At 32.3% G+C, this 23,883-nt stretch overlaps 1 protein-coding gene across 1 annotated transcript in view; it reads left to right on the top strand.

The window, feature by feature from the left end:
- The window catches only part of LOC139896258 (uncharacterized), a 198,689-nt gene that overhangs the window by 79,808 nt on the left and 94,998 nt on the right, over nucleotides 1–23,883 (top strand). Inside the window, exon 5 of the mRNA XM_071878857.1 lies at nucleotides 245–955. Coding sequence (XP_071734958.1) covers nucleotides 245–955 — 711 coding nt within the window. The remainder of the gene's footprint in view (nucleotides 1–244; nucleotides 956–23,883) is intronic.

Raw genomic sequence — 23,883 nt, 5'->3', positions numbered from 1 at the left:
TGTCTGATCTATCCTATTTTCGATTTGCCATGGGTCAGTCTTGTTCAAGTCGTACCTAAGAAAGGAGGAATGACCGTAATCCAAAATGAGAATAATGAACTTACTCCAACATGGGAGGTCACCGGTTGGAGGGTCTGCATAGATTATCGTAAACTTAACGATGCAACCCAGAAGGATCATTTTCCATTACCTTTCATCGATCAAATGTTGGAACGTCTATCTGGAAACGAATTCTATTGTTTCCTTGACAATTTTTCCGGCTACTTTCAAATTCCTCTCGATCCAAATGACCAAGAAAAGACAACCTTCACCTGTCCTTATAGAACATTTACCTATCGACGCGTGCCTTGTGGGTTATGCAATGCACCAGCTACATTTCAGCGATGCATGGTAGCAATATTCCACGACATGATTGAACATTGTATGGAAGTCTTCATGGATGACTTCTCAGTCTTTGGTAATACCTTTAATTCGTGCCTTTCAAACCTTGACAAGATGCTTACCCAGTGTGAAGATTCGAATTTAGTTCTAAATTGGGAAAAATGTCACTTCATGGTAAAAGAAGGTATAGTTTTAGGACATAAGATCTCAAAGTCAGGATTAGAAGTCGATAAGGCTAAGATCGAGACCATAGCTAAACTTCCAGAGCCTACCATAGCAAAAGCGGTAAGGAGTTTCCTTGGAAACGCCGGTTTCTACCGACGCTTCATTAAATATTTTTCAAAGGTCACTCGACCTATTACTCATCTCCTCAGAAAGGAAGTTCCGTTCGTCTTTAATGAAGAATGTGTGAAAGCATTCAACTATCTAAAGGAACAGCTCACACATGCACCCATCATGATTGCTCCTGATTGGAGTCTACCATTCGAAATCATGTGTGATGCGAGCGACTTCGCAGTTGGAGCTGTACTCGGACAACGGAAAGATAAACACTTTCATCTAATCTATTACGCCAGCAAGACCTTGACCAGAGCTCAAGAGAATTATACCACCACGGAAAAGGAGCTGCTAGCTTTAGTTTTCACCTTCGACAAATTCTGCTCCTATCTTATCCTGTCCAAAACTACGGTTTACACATATCACTCAGCCCTTAAATATCGATTCACTAAGCAAGATGCTAAACCAAGACTCTTACGATAGATCTTACTCCTACAAGAATTCAATATCGAGATTAAAGATAAGAAAGGAGCAGAGAACGTCGTAGCAGACCATCTTAGTCGTTTGGAGAACCCAGCGATGGAACAACTTGCTGAACAAGATATCTGAGACAAATTTTCGGAAGAACATCTTATGAGCTTAGGAGTAGCTAACATAGGATCAGAATTTACTGATACCCCTTGGTACGCTGACATAGCCAACTACCTAGTTGCTGGAGTAGTACAGAAAGGAATGAGCACATCCCGAAGAAAGAAGTTCTTTAGGGACGCTAAGTATTACTACCAGGAAGATCCGTACCTGTTCAGAATTTGCCCTGATCAGATAATCAGGAGGTGCGTAGATGAGAAACAAGCAGTAGGGATCCTTTACTAATGTCACCACGGACCAACTGGAGGTCATCAAGGAGCAAACTTAACTCAAGAAAAGTCTACGAATCAGGATTTTATTGGTCATCTATATTTCGATATGCGCAAGAGCTTGTAAAGCATTGTGACGCATGCCAAAGGCAAGGTATTATCTCTATGAAGAATGAGATGCCTAGGACTAGTATCCAAGCTTGCGATATCTTCGATATATGGGGATTAGCTTTTATGGGGCCATTCCCTAAGTCTAATGGGAGAGAATATGTCTTCGTAGCAGTAGATTACGTCTCCAGGTGGGTCAAAGCACAAGTATTTCCAACCAATGATGCCAAGGTTGTCACCAACTTCCTGAAGAGACTCTTCTGCCGATTCGGAGCTCCCCGCTCTATAATAAGTGATAGAGGTACACACTTCTGTAACACTCAGTTTATAAAGGTGATGCAACAATACGGAGTTACCCACAAAATGTCCACTGCCTATCATCCACTAACTAACGGACAAGCAGAAGTCACTAAAAGAGCATTGAAGAGAATTCTAAAACACACCGTAGGCCATCATGGGAATAAATGGGCCGAGGAACTAGATGATGCTCTGTTGGCATTCCGGACTGCTTACAAGAATCCTCTAAGAACTACACCCTACCGAATGATCTATGGAAAAGCTTGTCATCTTCCATTAGAACTAGAGGTTAAAGCTCTCTGGGCACTGAAAATCTGTAACCTCGATCCTTCAGTAACTGCTAGGCATCGAAAGATTCATATGAATGAACTCGCCGAATTAAGAGACCAAGCTTACGAGACGTCATATATCTACAAGGAATGAACGAAGCTGACACATGATGCAAAACTGATACCTACAAAGTTCGCTCCTAGAGATAAAGTTCTACTCTTTAATTCCCGATTCAAAAAGTTCGCTGGAAAATTCAGATCAAGATGGAGTGGGCCATAAAAAGTTATACATGCTTTTCCACATGGAGCTGTGGAATTAGAAGGACCCACTGGCAATTTCAAAGTCAATGGTCACCGATTGAAAGCTTATCTAGAAGATCACGATAAGGAGGAGCACCTCTTCTCCTTCGATCCATTCTAAAGATCTGGCAGGAAAAGTCGAGCTCTAACGACTTGATAAACAAATCGCTCTTGGGAGGCACCCCTTGCTTATCCTTTTTATTATTTCAAATTATTTTTCAGTCTACAAATATATTATCCCTGTACACTAACCCTAAGCGCCATATTTGCGCTTACTACTTACAAGTTGGTTGAATGTATTCAGGTAAAATGCCAAGCTCAGGAGCTTCTTATTGTATTCCAGTTCGCAGGAGGAGGACTCCCTGAGTTTACCTATCGGAGAGCAGCACAGATCAGTTTAGGCCATCTACAGGACGACTAGGTCCAAGACGTATGATCCTTGAGAGTATTAAGGAGGACATTAGTACGGCACCACCTACCCCTCCAGTGTTGAAATGTCCCGTTCATATTGATTATAAACGTTCCATATTAATTGATTTCATTGCGAGGTTTGACCTCTATATGAGACGTTTTTCAAAGACTGCATTTGATTTTAAAACAAACCATAACCTTTATTTTATCGATAAAGGTGTAAAATATTACGACGATTATCAAATAATGATAATCTAAAATATAACATTTTCACACGATTATTACATATTGGTTTACAATAGTAATACACAACAATATATGTCTTCGAATGCAGTTTTTAAACAATACTATACAAACATGGACTCCAAATCTTGTCCTTAATTTAGTATGCAACAGTAGAAGCTCTTAATAATCACCTGAGAATAAACATGCTTTAAATGTCAACAAAAAAATTGTTGGTGAGTTATAGGTTTAAATCTATATATCAAATTGTAATAATAGACCACAAGATTTCATCTTTCAATAACATGCAATCTGCATAAAAATCATTCATAAGTTTGAACACCTGATAACCGACATTAACAAAATGCATCTAGAATATCCCCATAAATAATATCGAAGTACTAAAGCAGTTCAAATTCTCTGACTGGGGAGTGTCAAAGCCCATAGATCTATCTTTAGGATTCGCGTCAACTGGTGGCAATTATAATAAACACCAATTCTTAGGTTACCAAGTTCAACAAGGGCGATATCCTGTATAACGATTCAACAAAGAATGTAGTTTTAATTACTTGTGTCTATTTTGTAAAACATTTTCAAATCTGCATGTATTCTCATTCCAAAAATATTAGATATTAAAAATGGGACTATAACTCACTTTCACAGATTTTTCCTTCGTCGGGAAAATAAGACTTGGCCACGGGTCGATTCACGAACCTATAACAAATATGTACATATATATCAAAGTATGATTGAAATATATTCACAACATTTTTTATTACGTTTTTATGATTTAATTTTGTTAAGTTAGCAGTCCTCGTTACTAACCTACCACTAGTTGTCCACAGTTAGATATACAGAAATAAATCAATATATATGATCTTGAATCAATCCACGACCCAGTGTATACAAGTCTCAGGCTAGATCACAACTCAAAATATATATATTATTTTTGGAATCAACCTCAACCCTGTATAGCTAACTCAAGCATTACTGCATATAGAGTGTCTATGGTTGTTCCGAAATATATATATATAGATGGGTCGATATGGTATGTCAAAACATTGTATACGTGTCTATGGTATCCCAAGATTACATAATATGTATAATACAATATAAATTAGTTAGGATATGTTTAGTCTAGATTTTTTACAAAATTTTTTGTAGCTAAAACTAGCAAATTTATCCAATTTTGTTTTACCCGTCATTTCTTCGTTTCAAATCCGTTTTGAGTGATTCAAGTTGCTATGGTTTCACAATGAACTGAAATTTATGAAACTAAACAGAAAAAGTATAAGTTTATAGTCAGAAATACAGGTTACAAGTCATTTTTTAAAGAGGTAGTCATTTTCGTCGAAAGAACGACATCTTGATGACCATTTTGAAAAACATACTTCCACCTTGAGTTTAACCATGATTTTTAGATATAGTTTCATGTTCATAAGAAAAATCATTTTCCCAGAAGAACAACTTTTAAATCAAATTTATCATAGTTTTCAATTATCAAACCCAAAACAGCCCGCGGTGTTAATACAACGGCGTATGTCCGGTTTTACGGTATTTTTCGTGTTTCCAGGTTTTAAATTATTAAGTTAGCATATCAAATATATATAGAACATGTGTTTAGTTTATTTTAAAAGTCAAGTTAGAAGGATTAACTTTGTTTGAGAACAAGTTTAGAATTCACTAAACTATGTTCTAGTGATTACATGTTCAAATCTTCGAATAAGATAGTTATGTATATAGGAATCGAATGATGTTATGAACATCATTACTACCTCAAGTTTAGTAAATAAACCTACAGGAAATGACAAAAATAATCTTGAGCTTGAATGGAACTTTGATGGCTTGGAAGTTCTTGAAGCAGAATCATGACACGAAAACAATTTCAAGTACTTACATCTAGAAGCTGTGTATTGTACGAGTATGAATACGGGTGCATACGAGTAGAATTGTTGATGAAAATGAATGAGGATGTAATTGTAAGCATTTTTGTTAAGTAGAAGTACTTTGATATGTGTCTTGAAGTCTTTCAAAAGTGTATGAATACATCTTAAAATACTACATGTATATACATTTTAACTGAGTTGTTGAGTCAACGTTAGTCGTTACATGTAAGTGTTGTTTTGAAACCTTTAAGTTAACAATCTCATTTAATGTTGTTAACCTATTGTTTATTATATCTAATGAGATGTTAAATTATTACATTATCATGATATTATGATGTATGAATATATCTTAATATGATATAAATATACATTAAAATATTGTTACAATGATAATCGTTACATATATGTCACGTTTCGAAATCCTTAAGTTAGTAGTCTTGTTTTTACATATGTAGTTCATTGTTAACTCACTTAATGATATACTTAATTATCATTTTATCATGTTAAACATAGTGTATCTATATCTTAATATGATTCATATGTATTTAGTAAGACATTGTTATAACGATAATCGTTATATATCGTTTCGAGTTTCTTAATTCAATAATCTCATTTTTATGTATATCACTCATTGTTAATACACTTAGTAAGATACTTACTTATCATAATCTCATGTTAACCATATATATATATAATATATATATATATATATATATATATATATATATATATATATATATATATATATATATATATATATATATATATCCATATATAAATCATCATGTAGTTTTTACAAGTTTTTAACGTTCGTGAATCGCCGATCAACTTGGGTGGTCAATTGTCTACTTGAAACTCATTTCAAATAATCAAGTCTTAACAAGTTTGATTGCTTAACATGTTGGAAACATTTAATCATGCAAATATAGTTTTCATTTAATATATAATCATGGAAAAGTTCGGGTCACTACAGTACCTACCTGTTAAATAAATTTCGTCCCGAAATTTTAAGCGTTTGAAGGTGTTGACGCATCTTCTGGAAATAAGTGCGGGTATTCCTTCTTTATCTGGTCTTCACGTTCCCAGGTGAACTCGGGTCCTCTACGAGCATTCCATCGAACCTTAACAATTGGTATCTTGTTTTGCTTAAGCCTTTTAACCTCACGGTCCATTATTTTGATGGGTTCTTCGATGAATTGAAGGTTTTCATTGATTTGGATTTCGTCTAGCGGAAAAGTGAGATCTTCTTTAGCAAAATATTTCTTCAAATTCGAGACGTGGAAAGTGTTATGTACAGCTGCGAGTTGTTGAGGTAACTCAAGTCGGTAAGCTACTGGTCCGACACGATCTATAATCTTGAATGGCCCGATGTATCTTGGATTTAGTTTCCCCCGTTTACCAAATCGAACAACACCTTTCCAAGGTGAAACCTTAAGCATGACCATCTCTCCAATTTCAAATTCTATATCTTTTCTTTTAATGTCCGTGTAGCTCTTTTGTCAACTTTGGGCGGTTTTTAACCGTTGTTGAATTTGAATGATCTTCTCTGTGGTTTCTTGAATAATTTCTGGAACCATAATCTGTCTATCCCCCACTTCACTCCAACAAATCAGAGACCTGCACTTTTTACCATAAAGTGCCTCAAACGGTGCCATCTCAATACTCGAGTGGTAACTATTGTTGTAGGAAAACTCTGCTAACGGTAGGTGTCGATCCCAGCTATTTCCAAAATCAATAACACATGCTTGTAGCATGTCTTCAAGCGTTTGTATCGTCCTTTCGCTCTGCCCATCAGTTTGTGGATGATAGGCAGTACTCATGTCTAGACGAGTTCCCAATGCTTGTTGTAATGTCTGCCAAAACCTTGAAACAAATCTGTCATCTCTATCAGAGATAATAGAGACTGGTATTCCATGTCTGGAGACAACTTCTTTCAAGTATAATCGCACCAACTTCTCCATTTTATCATCTTCTCTCATTGTCAGAAAGTGTGCTGACTTGGTGAGACAATCAACTACTACCCAAATAGTATCATAACCACTTGCAGTCTTTGGCAATTTAGTAATGAAATCTATGGTAATGTTTTCCCATTTCCATTCTGGGATTTCGGGTTGTTGAAGTAGACCTGATGGTTTCTGATGTTCAGATTTGACCTTAGAACACGTCAAACATTCTCCTACATATCTCGCAATATTGGCTTTCATACCCGGCCACCAAAAATGTTTCTTGAGGTCCTTGTACATCTTTTCTGCTCCAGGGTGTATTGAGTATCTGGTTTTATGTGCTTCCCCAAGTTCCATTTCTCTCACATCTTTAAACTTTGGTACCCAAATTCTTTCGGTTCTATACCGGGTTCCGTCTTCTCGAATATTAAGGTGTTTCTCTGATCCTTTGTGTATTTCATTCTTCAAATCCCCTTCTTTTACAACACCATGTTGCGCCTCCTTTATTTGAGTAGTAAGGTTAGTATGAATAATTATATTCATAGCTTTTACCCGTATAGGTTCTCTGTCCTTTCTACTCAAAGCGTCGGCTACCACATTCGCCTTTCCCAGATGGTAACGAATTTTGAAATAGTAATCATTCAATAACTCAATCCACCTACGCTGCCTCATGTTCAGTTGTTTCTGATTAAATATGTGTTGAAGACTTTTGTGATTGGTATATATAATACTTTTGACCCCATATAAGTAGTGCCTCCAAGTCTTTAATGTAAAAACAACTGTGCCTAATTCCAAATCATGCATCGTATAATTCTGCTTGTGAATCTTCAATTGTCTAGACACATAAGCAATTACCTTCATTCGTTGCATTAATACACAACCAAGACCTTGCTTTGAGGCATCACAATATATCACAAAATCATCATTCCCTTCAGGCAATGACAATATAGGTGTCGTAGTTAACTTTTTCTTCAACAATTGAAACGCTTTTTCTTGTTCATCCTTCCATTCAAATTTCTTCCCTTTATGTGTTAATGCAGTCAAGGGTTTTGCTATTTTGAAAAAATCTTAGATGAATCTTCTATAGTAACCAGCTAATCCTAAATATTGGCGTATGTGTTTCGGAGTTTTCGGGGTTTCCCGTTTTTCAACGGTTTCAATCTTTGCTGGATCCACCTGAATACCTTCTTTGTTCACTATGTTACCGAGGAATTGAACTTCTTCCAACCAAAATGCACACCTTGAAAACTTAGCGTACAGTTTTTCTTTCCTCAACAACTCTAGCACTTTTCTCAAGTGTTCTTCGTGCTCTTGATCATTCTTTGCGTAGATAAGTATGTCATCGATGAAAACAATGACAAACTTGTCAAGATATGGTCCACACACTCGGTTCAAAAGGTCCATGAACACAGCTGGTGCGTTAGTTAAACCAAATGGCATAACCATAAACTCGTAATGACCGTAACGCGTCCTAAAAGCTGTTTTCGGAATATCATCTCCTTCACCTGCATTTGATGATATCCAGAACGTAAATCGATCTTCGAATAAACCGACGAGCCTTGTAGTTGATCAAATAAGTCATCGATTCTCGGTAGTGGATAACGGTTCTTGATGGTAAGTTTGTTCAACTCTCGGTAGTCGATACACAACCTGAATGTACCGTCCTTCTTTTTGACAAACAAAACAGGAGCTCTCCATGGTGATGTGCTTGGTCGAATGAAACCACGCTCTAAAATTTCTTGTAATTGGCTTTGAAGTTCCTTCATTTCACTAGGTGCGAATCTGTATGGAGCACGAGCTATTGGTGTGGCTCCTGGTACAAGATCTATTTGAAATTCAACGGATCAGTGTGGAGGTAGTCCCGGTAATTCTTTCAGAAATACATCGGGAAATTCTTTTGCGACGGGAACGTCATTGATGTTCTTTTCTTAGGTTTGTACTTTCTCGACATGTGCTAAAACAGCATAGCAACCTTTTCTTATTAGCTTTTTCGCCTTCAAATTACTAATAAGATTTAGCTTCGCGTTGCTCTTTTCTCCGTACACCATTAAGGGTTTACCTTTTTCCCGTACAATTTGAATCGCATTTTTGTAACAAACGACCTCTGCTCTCACCTTTTTCAACCAGTCCATGCCAATTATTACGTCAACTCCCTAACTCGACTGGTATTAAGTCAATCTTAAATGTTTCGTCAACCAATTTAATTTCTCTATCCCGACATACTTTATCTGCTGTAATTAGTTTACCGTTTGCTAATTCGAGTAAAAATTTACTATCCAAAGACATTAATGGACAATTAAATTTGGCACAAAAATCTCTACTCATATAGCTTCTATCTGCACCCGAATCAAATAAAACATAAGCAGATTTATCGTCAATAAGAAACGTACCCGTAACAAGCTCCAGGTCTTCCTGCGCTTCTGCCGAATTAATGTTGAAGACTCGTCCATGGCCTTGCCCATTATTATTCCCTTGATTAGGGCATGCTTTGCTAAAATGGCCCGACTTTTCGCATTCGTAAGAAATAATGGAATTATTTGTTCTGTTATTTTTATATGCCTTTGGTCCATAGACATCACACTTCGTTACACTATGTCAGGTTCTGTTACACTTGGTACACACTACTACACAGAACTTATCTGGATGATACCCTCCACACCTTAGACATTTATTGTTCTGATTGTTGTTGCCATTGTTGTTATTGATTTGGTTGTTGTTGCGATTGTTATTGTTGTTAGGACGGTTATTGTGGTTGTTGTTGTTGTTGGGATAGTTGTTGTTGCGTTTGTTTTTGTGAAAAATGGGGCGATTGTAGTTGTGAGTACTGTGTTGGTTGTTGAAGCGATAGTTACTGTTGTTTTATTGGTGACTCTAGTCACTGTTTTCTTCCCACTTCCTCTTGACTTGTTTCGTGTTGGCTTCTTCGGCCGCCTGCTCTTTAATTCTTCCCTCAATCTAATTTATGAGTTTATGAGCCATTCGACTTGCCTTTTGTATAGAGGCGGGCTCGTGTGAACTCACATCTTCTTGAATCCTTTCTGGTAAACCTTTTACAAACGCGTCGATCTTCTCTTCTTCATCTTCGAACGCTCCCGAACACAATAAACACAACTCCGTGAATCGTCGTTCATACGTGGTAATATCAAATCCTTGTGTTTGTAACCCTCTAAGCTCTACCTTGAGCTTATTGACCTCATTTCTGGGAAGGTACTGCTCGTTCATCAAGTGTTTGAATGCTGACCACGATAATGCGTAAGCAGCATCTTGTCCCACCTGCTCGAGATAGGTGTTCCACCATGTTAACGCAGTACCTGTGAAGATATGCGTAGCGTACTTTACTTTGTCTTCTTCAGTACATTTACTTATGGCAAACACCGATTCAACCTTTTCAGTCCACCGTTTTAATCCAATTGGACCCTCGGTTCCATCGAATTCCAAAGGTTTGCAGCAGTGAATTCTTTATAGGAGCATCCTACACGATTTCTTGTGGAATTAGTTCCACTGCTAGAACCAGAGTTATTGTTGTTATTTTGCATTGCGGCCTGCACTGCGGTTATGTTCGCAGCAAGGAAAACACGGAAGTCTTCCTCGCTCATGTTCAAGTTCTGATGAGTAGTCAGTGCCATTTCCTTCAAAAATAGCCAAAAGAATTAAGTTAATCATATAGAATATTAAGAGTAGTCAATAGTATTTCGTAGCATAAAATGAACTCATTTATAAAAGCTTTTTCTTCATATTAGCTTTTTATAGTTTTAATTCGGGTTGTACCTACCCGTTAAGTTCATACTTAGTAGCTAATATACAATTCAACTACTACAATTCTATATGGAAAACTGATTATAATAATATTTCGCGTTCAAACTTTTATACAATATTTTACAAACTTACAATACCGCTATTATACATATAGCATGAAATATAGCACACAATAACTTTGATACAAAACAGTTGTGACAACAATCCTAGTTAATATGCAAGTCGTTCAGCAAAAGCAATAAAAACACGTAATTCATAAGTCCAGAAACAAGTCATGCATTCCGGTTTTACTAAGACTACTTCCCATCCTTGGTCTTGTGGAACATAACCGTTGTGGCCGTTGACAAGATAGCATGTTGTAACGTCGTCAAAGGGATGAGGGTTTCGTAATGCCCAACAGCCCCGTAATAATCTTAAAACCTTGTTTGTCACCCCAACTACTGAATCTGTCACATGTGGGAAGGTTTTATTTAAAAGTTGTAATCCGATGTTCTTTTTCACACTTTGGTGAGAAGCGAACATCACTAACCCGTAAGCATAACATGCTTCTTTATGTTGCATGTTAGAAGCTCTTTCTAACTCACGAAGTCCTATGTTGGGATATGTTGAGTCAAAATATGTTCTTAACCCGTAGCGTAAAATTGCATTTGGGTTCCCCGCATTTAGCGCTTTAAAGAAAACACGGCGTAACTTACGGTGTCCCCAATGTGATATACCCCATCTTTCAAATGAAAGCCTTTTATAAACTAAGGCATGCCTGGAACGTTCTTCAAATGTTCTACAAACTAATTTTTCCGATGAATTCTGACCGACTTTAGACAAGATTTCATCAATCATGTCCCCGGGTAGGTCTTCTAAAATTTTTGGTTATCTATCCTTAACGTCCATTGTGTTTTTATACTGAAAAACAGACGAGAATTAGATTCGTAAAAGATAATTATCAAATAATACAAGCAATTTTTACATACAACATGAAAGTACAAGCACACTTATATTACATATATTACACCGCATGATTACAACTCTTTATTCCGACTCACTCGTTTCTTCCTCTTCGGACTTGGTTCGTTTCGCTAATTTCCTAGGGATATATGGTGCTCCCCTAATACGACCCGTTCTTTTCTCAAATGGTTTAGAAAAACCTGGTGGCTTAGATGTTCCCGGGTTATAGTGAAAGTTTAAGAAATAAGGGTGTTGACGGTATTTTCCATCGGGACATTTCATGTTAACATAGAGGTCATCGGGGTTGGACTCGGGTTTTTCTATTTTTATGCCTTTTCCCTTATTATTTTCTTTTGCCATTTCAAATTGTGTCGGGGTAATTTCTATAACATCATCGGAATCCTCATCGGGATCCGATTCATCAGAAAATTGGTAATTTTCCCAATATTTTGCTTCCTCGGTGGAAACACCATTGACCATTTTTAACTTTGGTCCATTGGTTGAGGATTTTCTTTTATTTAACCCTTTTTCTGTAGTTATTAATATTTCTTCCTCCGGAACCTCTTCTTCTTCTGATTTCTCTTCTTCCGGTTCCTCCTCTTCCGGTTCCTCCTCTTCTGGTTCTTCCTCGGGAATTTGTGAATCTTCCCAAAATATATTCTACTCTTCATTATTATTTGGTGAGTCGATGAGATTTGTACTAGAGGTAGACATCTATCACACAATATCAAACATGTTAAGAGATTAATATATCACATAATATTTACATGTTAATAATATATAGTTTCCAACAAAAAGTGTTAAGCAATCGTTTTTAAAGAAAACACGGTCGAAGTCCAGACTCACTAATGCATCCTAACAAACTCGGTAAGACACACTAATGCAATTTTCTGGTTCTCTAAGACCAACGCTCTGATACCAACTGGAATGTCCCGTTCATATTGATTATAAATGTTCCATATTAATTGATTTCGTTGCGAGGTTTGACCTCTATATGAGACGTTTTTCAAAGACTACATTCGATTTTAAAACAAACCATAACCTTTATTTTATCGATAAAGGTTTAAAATATTACGATGATTATCAAATAATGATAATATAAAATATAATGTTTTCACACGATTATTACATAATGGTTTACAATAATAGACAACAATATTTGTCTTCAAATGCAGTTTTTAAACAATATTATACAAACATGGACTCCAAATCTTGTCCTTAATTTAGTATGCAACAGCGGAAGTTCTTAATAATCACCTGAGAATAAACATGCTTTAAATGTCAACAAAAAAATTGTTGGTGAGTTATAGGTTTAAATCTATATATCAAATAGTAATAATAGACCACAAGATTTCATCTTTCAATAACATGCAATCTGCATAAAAATCATTCATATGTTTGAACAACTGGTACCCGACATTAACAAAATGCATCTAGAATATCCCCATAAATAATATCGAAGTACTAAAGTAGTTCAAATTCTCTGACTGAGCGTGTCAAAGCCCATAGATCTATCTTTAGGATTCGCGTCAACTGGTGGCAATTATAATAAACACCAATTCTTAGGTTACCAAGTTCAACAAGGGCGATATCCGGTATAACGATTCAACATAGAATGTAATTTCAATTACATGTGTCTATTTTGTAAATCATTTTCAAATCTGCATGTATTCTCATCCCAAAAATATTAGATATTAAAAATGGGACTATACCTCACTTTCACAGATTTTTCCTTCGTCGGGAAAATAAGACTTGGCCACGGGTCGATTCACGAACCTATAACGAATATGTACATATATATCAAAGTATGATTGAAATATATTCACAACATTTTTTATTACATTTTTATGATTTAAGTTTGTTAAGTTAGCAGTCCTCGTTAGTAACCTACAACTAGTTGTCCACAGTTAGATGTACAGAAATAAATCAATATATATTATCTTGAATCAATTCACGACCCAGTGTATACAAGTCTCAGGCTAGATCACAAATCAAACTATATATATTATTTTGGAATCAACCTCAACCCTGTATAGCTAACTCAAGCATTACTGCATATAGAGTGTCTATGGTTGTTCCGAAATATATATATATATATAGATGGGTCGATATGATATGTCAAAACATTGTATACATGTCTTTGGTATCCCAAGATTACATAATATGTATAATACAATATAAATTATTTAGGATATGTTTAGTCTAGATTTGTTACAAAATTTTTCGTAGCTAAAACTAGCAAATTTATCTAATTTTGTTTTACCCGTCATTTCTTCGTTTCAAATCCGTTTTGAGTGATTCAAGTTGCTATGGTTTTATAATGAACTGAAATTTATGAAACTAAACAGAAAAAGTATAAGTTTATAGTCGAAAATATAGGTTACAAGTCATTTTTTAAAGAGGTAGTCATTTCCGTCGAAAGAACGACATCTTGATGACCATTTTGAAAAACATACTTCCACCTTGAGTTTAACCATGATTTTTATATATAGTTTTGTGTTCATAAGAAAAATCATTTTTCCAGAAGAACAACTTTTAAATAAAAGTTTATCATAGTTTTCAATTATCAAACCCAAAACAGCCCGCGGTGTTACTACAACGGCGTATGTCCGGTTTTACGGTATTTTTCTTGTTTCCAGGTTTTAAATCATTAAGTTAGCATATCATATAGATATATAAAATGTGTTTAGTTTATTTTAAAAGTCAAGTTAGAAGGATTAACTTTGTTTGTGAACAAGTTTAGAATTCACTAAACTATGTTCTAGTGATAACATGTTCAAATCTTCGAATAAGATAGTTATGTATATATGAATCGAATGATGTTATGAACATAATTACTACCTCAAGTTTAGTAGATAAACTTACTGGAAATGACAAAAATAATCTTGAGCTTGAATGGATCTTTGATGGCTTGGAAGTTCTTGAAGCAGAATCATGACACGAAAACAATTTCAAGTAAGATTATTACTCGAATTAAGATAGTTTATAGTTATAGAAATTGAATCAAAGTTTAGATATGAGTATTAACTTGAATAAGAAAGATAACCTACTATAAATAACAAAGGTTTCTTGATCTTGGATGATTACTTGGATTGGATTAGAAAGCTTGGAAGTAATCTAGTAAACTTGAAAGTATTCTTGATTTTATGAAACTAGAACTTATAGAATTTATGAAGAACACTTAGAACTTGAAGATAGAACTTGAGAGAGATCAATTAGATGTAGAAAATTGAAGAATGAAAGTGTTTGTAGGTGTTTTTGGTCATTGGAATATGGATTAGATATAAAGGATGTGTAAGTTTGTTTTCATGTAAATAATTCATGAATGATTTATAATATTTTTTGTAATTTTGTGAGATATTTCATGCTAGTTGTCAAATGATGGTTCCCACATATTTAGTGACTCACATGGGCTGCTAAGTAGCTGATCATTGAAGTGTATACACCAATAGTATATACATCTAGAAGCTGTATATTGTACGAGTACGAATACGGGTGCACACGAGTAGAATTGTTGATGAAAATGAATGAGGATGTAATTGTAAGCATTTTTGTTAAGTAGAAGTACTTTGATATGTGTCTTAAAGTCTTTAAAAAGTGTATGAATACATCTTAAAATACTACATGTATATACATTTTAACTGAGTCGTTAAGTCAACGTTAGTCGTTACATGTAAGTGTTGTTTTGAAACCTTTAAGTTAACGATCTCATTTAATGTTGTTAACCCATTGTTTATTATATCTAATGAAATATTAAATTATTACATTATCATGATATTATGATGTATGAATATATCTTAATATGATATATATATATACATTAAAATGTCGTTACAACGATAATCGTTACATATATGTCTCGTTTCAAAATCCTCAAGTTAGTAGTCTTGCTTTTACATATGTAGTTCATTGTTAACACACTTAATGATATACTTAATTATCATTTTATCATGTTAAAAATAGTGTATCTATATCTTAATATGATTCATATGTATTTAGTAAGTCGTTGTTATAACGATAATCGTTATATATACCGTTTCGAGTTTCTTAATTCAATAATCTCATTTTTATGTATATCACTCATTGTTAATACACTTAGTAAGATAATTACTTATCATAATTTCATGTTAACCATATATATATCCATATATATATATATATATATATATATATATATATATATATATATATATATATATATATATATATATAACAATAATCGTTACATATATGTCTCGTTTCGAAATCCTTAAGTTAGTAGTCTTGCTTTTACATATGTAGTTCATTGTTAACACACTTAATGATATACTTAATTATCATTTTATCATGTTAAACATAGTGTATCTATATCTTAATATGATTCATATGTATTTAGTAAGTCGTTGTTATAACGATAATCGTTATATATACCGTTTCGAGTTTCTTAATTCAATAATCTCATTTTTATGTATATCACTCATTGTTAATACACTTAGTAAGATAATTACTTATCATAATTTCATGTTAACCATATATATATCCATATATATATATATATATATATATATATATATATATATATATATATATATATATATATATATATATATATATATATATATATATATATATATATATATATATATATATATATATATATATATATATATATATATATATATATCATGTAGTTTTTACAAGTTTTTAACGTTCGTGAATCGCCGGTCAACTTGGATGGTCAATTGTCTACATGAAACTCATTTCAAATAATCAAGTCTTAACAAGTTTGATTGCTTAACATGTTGGAAATATTTAATCATGCAAATATAGTTTTCATTTAATATATAATCATGGAAAAGTTCGGGTCACTACAAGTGTGACGCTCCTGACGTTTAGCCTCGAGACGAGCTGAGTTTCCAGAGCTACCAGAGACACGTGAGCCGCAGACTGTCATTCATTATGGAGCCACCTTGAACGATCCAGATGTTACTTGGGCAGTACTCTGGGCCCTTCGTCGTTCAGGCTACCACGCCGTGTCCCTCCGATACGACAAGCTTGAAATGACCCGTCCTAATCCATAAGAATGAATACAATAACATATGGTTACATCGTGAGGTATTTAACCTCTATATGTTACATTTTACAAACATTGCATTCGTTTTTAAAAGACAAACATTCATTTCATTGAAAGTTGACAGGCATGCATACCCTTTCATAATATATCCAATCTATAAATGACTTAATCTGTTATCTTCTTAATAATCAGCTTTATTGAACTCAATGACTTTAATGTAACATCTTTTGAAATATGCCATGAATGACTCCAAGTAATATCTCTAAATGAGTAAATGCACAGCGGAAGATTTCTTTTAAACCTGAGAATAAACATGCTTTCAAGTGTCAACCAAAAGGTTGGTGAGTTTATTAGTTTATCATAAACATTCATTTCTATCATTTTAATAGGCCACAAGATTTCAGATATATAATTGTACACATAACCCGAGTACAAAATAGTACGCATAACCTGCGAATTAAAAATCATTCATATGGTGAACACCTGGTAACCGACATTAACAAATGCATCTAGAATATCCCCAATATACAGGTACACTCATCTGTATATAAAATCGAAGTACTAAAGCATCCGTAACCAGGATGGGACATGTCAAAGTCCATAGATCTATCTTCAGGATTCGCGTCAATTTGGGGGTCTGTTTCCAAATTCTTAGGCTACCAAGCTAAAAGGGTGATATCCAGTATAATAATTCAACCATAGAATGTAGTTTCAAGTACTTGTTTCTATTTCGTAAAACAGTTATAAAAGCAGCGCATGTATTCTCAGTCCCAAAAATATATATATATAAAAAGGGAGTAATGAAACTCACGATACAATATTTTGTAGTAAAAATATTCATACGACAATACTGAACAATGCAGGGTTGGCCTTGGATTCATGAACCTATATCATTTGTATATATATTAAAACATATACTCGCAATCGAATAAATCTATATATTATGATTAATGATGTATTTGTTATATTTAATAATTTAGAAGTTTCATTATTTATTTATATATTTTCATTTTATATATAGAAATAATAATATAGTTAAGTTATGTAATTTAAATATATTTTTGTATATATAATCTTTATTTATATACTTATAACCTTGACAACGTTATCAAAACTTTTATTTTTATATTCCTTATTCTTTTAATAATAATAATTTTGATAATACTTATAATAATAATAATATTAAATATGACATTAATAATTATAAACATATTGGCAATACTAATATTTATAACATGATACTAATACTAATATCAATAATAATAAATTTTATTATTTACATAATTATAATATTAATAATACTACTACTAATAATAATAATAATAATAATAATAATATGATAATAATTATAATAATAATTATAATAATAATAATAATAATAACCATAACAATGATAAATACTAATACTTAATAATAATAATAATAAAAATAATAAATAAATAAAAAGAAAGAAAAAAATAGGCTACCTTTAAAATAAGCCTAAAAAAATATTGACCCGAACCGGGCTTGAACCCGAGACCTCTCATTAACCCGTCACCACACTAAACCATCAAGCTGTTGCTTATATTTCTGAAATTATAGTTGCATTAATTATATTTAACTAAATTCTCGGTCATCTTCTTCTTTAAATTCATTGAACTAGAGATAACCACAATCACAACAGCTTAATATCCAAGTTTGATTTATGACTTGATTTAAAACATAAAGGAACGGTTTAATGGATAGAACAGAAGAAAAAAAAATGGATAATAGCAGCAGTAGCTTCGTATTGAAGATGAAGAACATAAATCGTGTTTTTAGATTCTGAACACTTTTGGTTTGAAATTACTACATGGAGTATGTAGTATACCGTTTTCAAAAACTTTTCAAATCAACAATTTCAACTGAAACCACATTTAAAACTTCACTTCGATCATTGAACGTTCGTTTGACTTTTTGCTCTTAAAACTTTGACTCTAAAATTAATAATCAATATGAAGAATTGAAGCTTGAAAATTTACAGAGAGCTTGAGTAAGAGATTCCTAACAAAACAGCATTATTACATTTTGAAATTTAATTTGAATTCGAGGTGACGATAAAAAGTTACAAGAACAGGGGATATCGACTGGTTTTCTTTCTTTTCTGTTTAATCCAATCAATAAAATCAATTATAATTGAAATTTGAGAGTAATGGTGAAATAATTGAATGCTTTTGCCTGACAGTATGAGTTACTTGATTTTTTTATAGCAAGAATTGTGGATTCAACATTGAGAAGGCAAACAAGAAGAAAAAGATAAAAAATAAAAAAAAATTGAGATTGATGGGTAACAGATTAGAGACAAAAACAAACTCATTCATAATCAGATAATGATGGGAAATAATTCAAGTAAGAAAATATCGTGGTTATATCATTTTTTAGTAATAATTACATTAATAACAATAATTCTATTAATAATAAATAATAATAATACTGATTTATATATTATATCTGTATATATATATATATATATACATATATATATATATATACATATATATATATATATATACATATATATATATATATATATATCTAATTTTATATATATCTGTATTTATATATCTATATGTATATATCTGTATTTACATATTATGATTAATCTTATTAATTAATAAATATAATAATAATAATAATACTCTTAATAATAATAAAAATTTATAATAATATACTAGTAATCATAATAATATTATCATTAATGAATATGATAATAATTAACTATGAAATTTATAACAATAATATTATTAATAATAATAATGCTAATTATAATAATACTAATATTATTAATGATAATAATAATATTAGTAATAATACTACAACAATTTATATATAACAAATTCGTATCTATAGATTATATATTTAAAATAATGTTAGTAACATTAGCATGGATATTAATATTGAAAGTCTTGACAATATTATTATAACAATTATATTTATAATTAAATTTAATATATTAGTATTACATATCATTGTAATATAACTATATACCATACATTACATGATAACTTATATTGAGTAATAAATTTTTATACATTTTAACATATATTACAATATATATATAATAATAATTATATATAGAATTCATATATTTATATATAAATTTATTTTAATTACAACTTAATTGTTTTATATTTTATTTTACATATTAAATTTTAATGTTTAAATTATATTTTATTATTTCGTAAAATATGTATATATATATATATATATATATATATATATATATATATATATATATATATATTCAATATTCATAAACATATTTTAAATACACGTTGCGAGTTATTTATATATTTAATAACCAACATTCCAACCTATTGTATGTATTCAAATTATGTTATTTAAACAAAACAATTTAATAATCATTTTCTATTGAATCAAAAAACGTTTCCACACATTTGAAACTAAATCAATTGAATATTATGAAATCCAATTCTCCACTAACTTTTGTCTAACCTTCGTTAATTGACACATTTATTCTTACATGTAAATCACTTTACCATTTATTCCGAATACCGTTAAAAAGGAAAGATTTCTCAAATCATAGTGGACCTCATAACAGAGACCCGTAATCATAATCACAATGTATCTGATAATTCAATCATTTGATATTATCTTTTATTTCCATCGATAAATATATTAAGTATATTTTGAAACAAATACGATCATGTGAAGTATTATTCATCTAATACTTTGTTAATGTTTTCAAGTTATAACATATACACATATACATATATAATCATATCCGTTCATATAATGGTTTGTGAATCATCGGTATTTGGTCGAGGTTAAATGAATGTATGAATACAGTTTACACTTCTTGAGATTCAACTTAACAAATTTTTCTTATCGTGTCGGAATAATATACAGATCAAGTTTAAATTTGGTCGAAAATTTCCGGGTTGTCACAGTACCTACCCGTTAAAGAAATTTCGTCCCGAAATTTGACTATGATGGTCATGGTTGACATTAAATATGTTTTCATGACGCATACGAGCTGAAAATTAGAATTTTATCATCATCGAGTAATATAGACAAAACAATTTGATTTTGTGAAGAGTACGAATGAAGCTATCACAAAAGAGTGTAGTAGATTCGTCATATCTTTTGACGTAGATAGGATTGACTTCTAGAGTTCAAAGGATTTGGAGAAAATCTTTGTAATAAGATTTGATTCTTCGATAATTAAGAAAATTTTCATCCGCTTTGATTAAATGCAATAATTTGTTTTGATTCCTCTGTCAAATATTTTACTATATATCTACCCCCTTCGCTTCCTGATTTTCATAACTCACACCTTCTATTATTTCTCCTTAATTTATACTTTAAAGTATTCATCAATATGCTCCATCCAGTTCTGATTCTTGATATACTCCTTACTTTCATATCTGTCATTCTTCTCTTCCATCTACTGCCGGAAAAATCTATTCACTTCTACTATACTCTTGGTTTTATAGTGTTTTTAGTTCTCCTGTATCTTTATATTGCTATATGCATCGACATATATGGTTTGTAATTTCTGGGTTATTGTTGGGCTTTATATCTTCCCTTATATTTCAAAATCTCTGCTTCTGTCTTTCTATATTTACTGACATCTACAGTTAATGATCTTTTCGGTTTGCTGTGATTTATACCCCCTTTCTATTTCGGATCTTCGTACTTTTGTTTTCTTTTTTCAAGTAATGGTCCAGAATTCGTAGGTATGGAGTTTTGAATTATCATAATATACAAAGTAGAAAGGAAAGGTAGTAGCACGATTTGATTTGTCAAATTACCAGAATATCTGAAAAAGACTGAATCATCAAGAAAATATTTTCTTGATATGTTTAGAGGTTAAGTAGAATACAAGAGTCGTGTAACATGGCACATGATGACGTTATGATCTGTGAATAATCACGTTCCATTTAGAAACTCAGCATGACTTACTGTAATATAATCACGTTGATCAAGTGTCATTATATTATACTAAATCATGCTTCAGTTCCCAACACTACTTCAAAAACATTCATATTTTAAACTCGAAGGTTTCAGAATTTAGAAACTAAAATAGTTTCTTTTATGATGTAACACAGATAGAGTGAAGAGATAAATGATTTCATATAAGAATAATTGTGAAAATATCTTCAGAAGTATCGAGGATATTTATAATGAAAGATACGATGATATCTTAGAATATTTAAGATCAGAGGATGATGAAGAATATTGTTTGCATTGATTTTAGAGTAAGGAGCAAGGTATTTGCTAAAGACTTCAGCAGACACCGAATCATTTGGATTCTTTAAAGGTAGATTTCGTCTTTGTGATTTGTCCACAGCCTCCTTCATGGTTTGCTCAATCCATTTTTCAGTACCAAATCTTCTCTTTTTCTGAACTTTGCCTACACACTATTCTTTATCATCAAACTTTTTACTGTTAAGGTCGTTTACAGTTTCTGCTGCTCATTCAACTTTCCCAAAAATTTGGAGAACTAATTCGCAGTTTAGGGTGTTTTTCAGAAACTTCACATTCGAAGTATGTAAGTCTAGGAGATAGACGTTATATGTATATATATAACTGTTGGCGTAGAATTGCTGCGAAATTCAAGAATAATGATTGATGATTTCCGACAGTTGGTATGACAATTATTGTAACAGGATGCAGATGAGTAGATGATAGGTTTTCATGAATAATATAGATATTTTTCAGAGAGACTAAAGCCGAAGTTGCTGGTACATCTGCTGATAATGTGGTGGAATATAAAAGGTTCCTTGATAACAAAAAGGTAATCGTATATATCAGGGTTATAATAAGGCTACTCCGAATAAAAGATCGAAATTGACTTGTTGGAGCTGTGACAGAATTTGCTACTTTGAAAAGGAATTGTAAAGTTATTTTTGCTAATAAATGCCAAAGGATCTGACGCGGGTACATGTTAAACTATGACCTTGGTTTCGAGAGTTTTTCAGGTGCATGACTGTGGGTAACATGTGGTTGGATCATCATCTCGATTTTTCATTATTTGAAGTGTCTTCAGGAATTTTGAGGGGTTTGAACATAGATTATAATCATTAATATTCATATGATGTTCTAGGATTTTGAATGATACAAATACTTTTCTGGGTTTTATGAATAAAAATGACGTTCTAGCACAGTTTTGAAGTCAAAGTATAGCTTTGAAAGATGTAGGGATCTAAGAGTGATATCTTTTGCTAAATCTTGACTTTGGATTTCTGATCTGTTCAAAATCAGGGTATGTAATTTATGAAAATGGTTGTCCTAATTTTATGAAAGAATGTGTATCGCTGTAAAAGTAGTGAATATAGTTAGTGATTGGTGAGTCAGAATCGAAGAATGTACAGTGTAACTTATTAATGTGAAATCTAAGTATTTCTCGGGTATTACCTACCCGTTAAAAGTTTCACAAGTAATATCTTGTACAAGGGAATTTCATTACAGTCTTTATGAAAATACATGTATATTTTCTTCAGACGTAATACAGATTGAATGAGTTAATGTAATATTGACTCATTTGATTTTTGGCTGGAAATAGAATTGAATAATCTCTAAAACCTTTAGAAATTACGTAATCTTCGCGGATTATCTCTTCAATGTAAATGAAATTATGAATCAATACTTCATTATTCATTTTTATTGATTTTCCTCGGTGAATGGTGTTGGTGCTTGTGGAATTCTTACGAACTTCGCAAGATACGAATGATAATTTCTAGAAAATTTCGAGTGTATCAAAAATGGAAGTGTAAAAATCAAACATACAATTGAATAATACACTTGGTTTATTATGAAATGGAATTCATTGATTTGAGACAGAGATTGTAGTTAACGATGGTTAAGTGGTTAACGACGGATGTACCTCATAGCATATTAGTAATATGAATTAACCGAGTAGTTAAGATTCACACATAATAGCTTAGTACAAAAAGATTTATTAAGTTTTCGAAATTTATATATATAAGATATACATATAAATTCTTCATAGGGAATGAGTTAATACTTCATAACTCGTTGATACCATATACTCGTTATTGATCAGTGAAGATGTTCATGGTGACTATGGATCTGGTGGAGCTTGTGATGAGGTAGATGTTATTGGTGCTGACGATCCTAACGGTGCTGGGGATGCTTGTGTAAGTCCCTCTTGTAAATCACACACTATTCCAGTCAGGG

This window comes from Rutidosis leptorrhynchoides, chromosome 1 (assembly GCF_046630445.1).
Source record: "Rutidosis leptorrhynchoides isolate AG116_Rl617_1_P2 chromosome 1, CSIRO_AGI_Rlap_v1, whole genome shotgun sequence".
Lineage (NCBI taxonomy): Eukaryota > Viridiplantae > Streptophyta > Magnoliopsida > Asterales > Asteraceae > Rutidosis > Rutidosis leptorrhynchoides.
This window is presented reverse-complemented; position numbering and strand designations above follow the sequence as displayed.